The sequence below is a fragment of the Papaver somniferum genome, chromosome 5 (assembly GCF_003573695.1).
Source record: "Papaver somniferum cultivar HN1 chromosome 5, ASM357369v1, whole genome shotgun sequence".
NCBI lineage: Eukaryota > Viridiplantae > Streptophyta > Magnoliopsida > Ranunculales > Papaveraceae > Papaver > Papaver somniferum.
In genome coordinates, this window is record NC_039362.1 from 153,744,656 (window position 1) to 153,751,691 (window position 7,036).

The window sequence follows — 7,036 nt, forward strand, 5'->3', positions numbered from 1 at the left end:
TCTTTTAGAAGTTACTTTCGACTTCTAGAAGCGTAATAGTCATAAGTTAAATCGGGAACAAAATTCGAGAACGATATTTAGAAGCAATAAAGTAAACTTCTTAAAAATATTGTTTTTTTTGTTTTTTTTTTACTTCTAACTTCTGGGATTGATTTCTGATTCTTCTAGTTCTGGTATCCACACATAATTAAGTCGAAAAATTATAGTTAGCTTAAAAATTAAATTTCTGAATACATAATAAAGCGAACAAATATCATTTTTATGAAGCATTTTCTTTTTTGCTTCTAACTTATTAGAATGAATTCTACTTCTAGCTACCAAATACTTTCTTAGTGAGTATGCGATCCCTTAGGATTGCATTCATCTCAAGTTGTCCATTTTGTGGATATAGAATGTATATAATGGCAAGTACATCACCCTCCGTTTCATACTGTTTGATTTCTGAATTTTCAAGTACGATCGGCCGGTTTATAATTTTGTTTGGTTAGAAATATTTGAAATTTATATATCTTTCCTTGACTATCTCTTTACCATCGTCTTGCGGAAGCTCTTGACTTAACTCATAATGTTGAATCTATAGTCTGATTTTGTGTACTTCATCTATAGAATGTTTTTGTGACATTACAGTTAATTACCAGCAAATCAGAATGGCATGGGCAAAGATTGTTGTGGTATAGAGATTACTAAATTCCATGAGTAATTATCTACAGTAGAACTTCTATAAATTAATTACTTCGCTAAAATAATAAAATTCTATAGTCCCAACTAGGTTTATACAAGGCAAATTTTAACTCGAGAAAGTCCCAAGCTATTAATTAATGGAAGTTTTAGTGCATTAATGTTTAGTTTCTAAGCACAAGACGAGACCCAAACACACTCTACGTAGGAACCTTCCTAGCAATTCCGAGTGATTTTGGCACCGAACAGTTCCAAAGGTGAATCGAAGAGTCTCAATCCTATCCGGCTCACTTAACGCTTTACAAATAAAAAAGAAAGGAAAAAAGAAGAGTAGTTAGAAGACAACACAGAGAAGCAAAATACATAGTTTTGACCCCTAAAACCATCGGCGTCATCACCATCGATCATATCTCCCTCCCCAAAACCCTAACAATTTGATTTAATTGTTTTTCTAGAGAGAGATAAAGAATGGATCCAGGGGAGTTGTGGGCGATCTTTGGTCCTGGTTTCGCTGGTGCTGTGTTTGGTGCTGGTTGGTGGTTTTGGGTTGATGCCGTTGTTTGCAGCGCTGTTGCTGTCTCTTTCGTTCATTACCTCCCTGGTCCTTATCTCTTTCCCTCACTGATTTTATCTCCTTTTGCCTCTATCTTTCTCCTCAAATTTTGCTTAAATTTTTAGGTTATTTTGTTGTTATTGTTGTTGTTGCAGGTATCTTTGCTTCCTTTGCAGCTTTGATGTTCAATTGTGTTAGGAAAGAAGACATTGATTACTCTCCCTATGAAGAAGGAGAGTGGAGGTTAGTTTATTTACTGCTTTAGTTATCTTACTTTCTCAAATTCTCAATTATGCTATTTCTTTCTGTTTAATTTCATTGCAAATATGTACTGGTACCGTTCGTCTGAGTATTATTTTACTAGCGAAAGTGTTTTTACAAGTAATTGGTATCCTGGTGGAGTATTACTAAGTTCTCAGTTACTCCTCAACTGGAGGGGCATTATCATGATCCCTTTTTTATCGTCATTCAATTGGAGATTACTTGAAGTGGTTTTGTAATTCAATGGCATATGTCAATAGATTAGTCTCTTTAACAAATTAGTGCTCAATTGTATGATTCATTGACTTCAAGATTGGATTCGTACTCTTTGATTATTTTTGAGTTGGATGATGCCTTCTTCTTGTGTATTTCGTAAAAAAAGTATCACAGCAATTGACACCTCTGCAGCTGTCTAGGTTATTTTATCTCATATCACAATGGTTTGTTCGAGAAATTGCCAGTGTATGTGTCGAACATGAGAATGATAATACCCAAACGAATTCAATTATAAGTTTATGATATACTTAGCAAAGTCATACAGTGTATCACGTGAATGGAAAAATGCTTTATCTTTTCTGGTAAGTGCTTCAGGCAGGAGGACAGATGTTTTGTAGACTTGACCAACAAAATTAGTAGTGTTCGTTTCATCTTTTCCTGGGTAAGCAAGATTTACAAAGCCCGTAAGAAGGAAACTGGTCAGTAAAATAGGTAATATGAAGGATCTTAGGAGGAGTTTACTTTTTCTCTATGTAATGAGCCCAAGAGAGTAACAATACTTTTGCTGCATAACAGCAGAAGTATACTTCTCTGAGGGAGTGAAGTATACATATTTTATTTTTTCAACCAGTGTTTTTAGGACAACTCTAACAATACATTTGCTCACTTCTCTCAGGGATTAAAGAAACATTACACGATATTTTAGTTTTTCAATTAGTGTTTTGAGGAGAACCCCGAAATTGTATATGCGAGGTAATTCTGGCTGAATCTATCTGATCAAACTTTAAGTTTGATTGTTTTGCTTTTGTCATCTGAACTTTAGAGATAAATAGGCAACGAAGGTTTACAAAACTATAGGTATGGAAGATATAATTGTGAGGTAGGCGAATTTTAGTTGAACCAATTGTCAAAGATCCTCTACTAAGAATTAATTATATTATGTGCATTCTGACCGCCCCTCTTTAAGAAACTTCTCTGGGTACATCGCTCCCATCTTTTTTAACCATTATTTTGAAGCATGAGGTGATAAATTTTTCATTTCTGGTCCCTTGCCTTCATTATTTTAACAAAACGTAACGTACTACACTGGAACCTGATTTCTATGCGTCTATGTGGCCCCATACCTAGAAAGAAAATTTGATTAAATATATGTTGACTACTTCTCATTCATCTCAGCAAACGGGAGATGGGTAGGTTACTGTGTTGTGTTTCTCAATGGTTAAGTTTTTTTTTCTTTTTTTTTTCCTTAAACAAAATATGATGGTTGTGTTTTTATATATCCTTTAATACATTTTTTTTCCTTCTATCTATTTCTCTTTGAAAGCATTCCGAACCCAAATGTTATATCTCTCTTTAAAACCTGTCATTAGGGTGGAATTGACCAAATCGGTCTTATCCTTTATTTGGCCTAGTCTTTTTTGTTTGAATAGGTGGATCTGACATACAAGTCCCAGACGTTGTGCTGAAATTCTCATGTTTAAGTGGACTTAAAAATTGTTTAATTGTACATACATTGTAATGTTTATAGATGTATTATGAGTTTGTCTTTCGATATGTGTTGGTCTCCTGCTTTGGACTTTCTTTCAGAAAGATTTTGTGCTTCCGATAGCCATTTTTTCAGCTAAATATTAATTTTTCCTCCGCTGATGTGCAGATTGAAGCTTTGGCTCTTCTTTGCATACGTTGTTTCCTTCGTATCCCTGGCAGCATCTGTAGGCCTATTGATACAAGATGCGCTTGTGGAAACTGGCCCCTCTGCCTGGACAGGCACGGCTGGTGTCTTGCAGTGTGTTTTCGTCTTGATCAGGTACATACTACATTTCTTTTATGCTATGAGATACAGTAGTTGGATTATCACAGTGATTACAAGAAAGTCAGGAAAGGCATACCTTTTTAGTTTCAATCTTTACTTTCATAAGGAATCTTTTAATGCTCCACATACTGAGAATTGCCCTTGTACCGTGTTAGAGATACTGCCACAAGTCCACAACATTCTCATATGAATATAACAAAAATTTCACCTTGTTTTACCCCATATGTACTGCGTAAAAAGTTGTAGGGTCATTTTGGAACTCTTTTTTTTTTGTCGGCGGTCCATCCCTATGACCAGTTCAGAGTTTTTAATGCTAGTCCGTGCTCAAGTCATTATTCTGGAACTTTCGTATACTCTTTCTTTTGTTTTGTTGAGTTAGTCTTGTATCAGTTGTACCAAGTGTGTGGTTCGATTTAAAACTCCAACTGAACATACAAATTGTTTGTAAGCTAAATATTAGGATTGTCTCTGTTAGAACTTAAAACTAGGCCCGGAGGCTATTTAAGGCGGTAAGTTTTATGCCTAAGAAGTAAGAAGTGCAGAGATGACTGTAACAAAATTAATTCTCAATCTGACTTGATGATAGGTACTACATAACAGATTACAGTGTTATATGTAGATTATCTCAAAGAAACGTTGAATTATGTAGAAAATACCAATACTTAGTTAAGATTCGTTGTTAGCGTTATTAGTTGTCAAGTATTCTAGCATTACTGCTTTGGTGTTTCTTTCCTATTCTAATTAATATATGCTAATGGTGTACCATTTCAGTGGCCTCGTGTACTGGACGTCGCATACAGAGTAACTGGGACGAACTGCAGTAAATTCCGAGTGTAAATTATCATTGTCTATAGTTGTCCAATTCAGCAAGTCCAAAGCAAAAATAGAAAATGCGAAAAGGTTTCATCTATCTTAAGGTGTTTTTCGTTCTGGATGGTGGTGCAATTTATGTAAATGTGTGTGTGGAGTTGATTCTATTTCATGCTAACTGGGAGATCTGGGATGTATTAATTCCACTCTTGATACATATGGTGGTTGTGGGGGTAATGGATGTTCTTCTTCGTGCAAGATATAAAAAGTTTTCGGGCTAGTATCTTAAGAGTAACTTTGCACGAAGACAACTTTTAAGAGTAAATACTATAAAATATAGAAAACTTCATTAAGAGTAAATCAGTGTCTCAAGTTGAATAGAGGTGCATTCTTAACTCAGCTTTTACTATTATAGAGATTGTTGTGACACACTGATACTGCTTCTGCTGCATTTTGATGATCCCTACACCACTCCACAAGGACCCTAGACATCCAAGCCGATATCCGATACAGAACTTTAATGACAACTAAATTCATTGATTTAACTAATCAATCGATTTTGAGGGGGGGATTTAGATTTTGAGGCTTATTAGGAAAAAAAAAAAAAGATTCATTGATTTTGAGGCACAAGTAGATCTTGTGTCACTTTAACAATTCTTTTATCACAACTGTAGGGGTGTAAATTCGGCCCAAGCCAGACAACCCCACCCAACACTTAATCCTAGCCAGGAGCATACAGTAATCAGAGACGGGCATTGAGCAAATCGTCAGGAGTAGTGTGGCCATGATGTAAAATAGTTGGATAAGAGGACGTGCTCTTCTAGTGAGGGTTGCGTCAAATAGGAGGTGCCGTTGGGCAAATCTTTTGTCTTATCTTTGATAACAACTAAAAACTAATCAATCTAAATACAACGAGACAATGGCATACAATAAACGCCCTCATGAGAACATTATTCTATAAATTTTACAAGTTACCTAGTTTTTTCATGTCATTTACGTCTATATAGTTGCCTGGGGTTGCTTCCCTTTCTTCAAAGACCTCATCTCGATTTACCTGGTCAGTTTTTGATAATCTCTTCCAATTTTTTATTTTGTTTTTGTAAGTGTTTGTTTGGTTTGATGTGAAAAAGATACAACGATCTGCTTCATTTGATTCGATTAAGGATAGTGCATATGTATATGTGTATCTTTATGTCCTTAACTCTCATCTCTTCATATCCATGTACGTGCCTAATTAGCTTAGTTACTATTATACTATAATTTATAGATTGCCAAGTTAAAGCCTCCATCCTGGCTGGTCAGACTGTTCTTCAATTGTGACTTCAAGAAGATTCTGAAAAAGCAACATATATGTGGGGAGCGATTATTCTCATCGTTTTTTCTTGCTCAGTTGTGGGGGTATTGTCATTTGTGCTTCTATGTAAAGCTTCCACGGGCACTACTGAGAAACCAACAGAATCTGGTGGTGCACCCAGCCAAACCGTTGCTAATCCTACTATGGCTACTTCAATAGATACAGCAAGCGTAACAGTAGGCTGCTGTGGTATTGTTGATGATGGTGATTGCGGTGGTGGTTGTGGTGGTGGAGATTGAAATGAATTAAACAGTTTTGTACCAGCGACGGAGGTGGGGAAGGTAAGGTGGGCTTCAGCCCACCCCAAAATTTCACAAATCTCTTTTGGGCCCTTATAATTTCCACAAAAATTATACTTAACCTTTAACAGAACTAGTCATAAAAACTTAAGACGATCAAACTTGCGGTACAAAAATTTCATTCAAATGTTGGGATCCATTAAAATTTTATCTTAAATAAAATTGATACAAAAACCCCAAATTTTTAAAAATTAATACAAAAAAACCCCAAATTTCAAAATTGGTTTCATCAAATTTTTTGGGGTTTTTGTGTTACTTTTGTTTTGATGGGGTTTTTGCGTTACTTTTGTTTTGATGAGTTTTTTGTGGATGAATAGTGACGCCTTTGGGGTTATAACTCGCGGACCGAAATTAACCTATTAGCATTTGTGATGGAAAAAAAAAGAACATTTCAATTTACTTACGTATATAAAAGGCTTTATCTACGTATCTCCATTTTGTTTGTGTTTTTTTTAATGGCTCCACAAGTGGTTGGACTCCTCAAGAGAGTCTAGAAAGTTATGCATAGTAATGTCATGACTCACGGTTTGAAAGAGTTTGTTTTTAAAAGGATAGGATTTTTAATGATTCAAAAAGGGCTTACGACGCAGTTTGTTGCGCGTCTGCCTATCACGTCGATGTAATTTGAAAGAGAGATGAAATATACATTATCGTTATTAATTTCCTATTGAAAAATATGTAAAATCATTCGATCAAGCTACCTTTCAAAAGCTATAACACATATCGAGGTTTTATTGGCAATGGCTCTAATCTCCTATATTGATTTTGTACAATAAAGTCTTGTTTGCTTGTTTCACTTGTCAATGCAACTCAATTTCAGTATAATAGTAATACTAGATATATTAGTCAAACGTATTTTCAAGGGTGACAGTGTCATTTAGCTCTACAACAAGTTTACTTCATATCAAATAGAGGAAAGATGCAACATGGGCTTGGAAACGTCTGCAAGGGAGATTCTTCATTTTTTTTTTTAATAATAAAACCTTAGATTAATTGAAGTTAAATTGTTGACAAGAGTTGTGGAGGCTGAGTGCCTTGAGAAGCTCGGAAAC

General features: G+C 35.2%; 1 protein-coding gene across 1 annotated transcript; it reads left to right on the top strand.

Moving 5' to 3' along the window:
- The first annotated feature begins 992 nt into the window (after positions 1 to 992).
- LOC113283258 (transmembrane protein 50A-like) lies at positions 993 to 4,691 on the top strand. Its single transcript, XM_026532459.1, has 4 exons — positions 993 to 1,279; positions 1,387 to 1,474; positions 3,363 to 3,515; positions 4,293 to 4,691. The coding sequence occupies exons 1-4, from the start codon at positions 1,147 to 1,149 to the stop codon at positions 4,324 to 4,326; spliced, it is 408 nt and encodes a 135-aa protein (XP_026388244.1). The 5' UTR covers positions 993 to 1,146; the 3' UTR covers positions 4,327 to 4,691.
- The last annotated feature ends 2,345 nt before the right edge of the window (positions 4,692 to 7,036 follow it).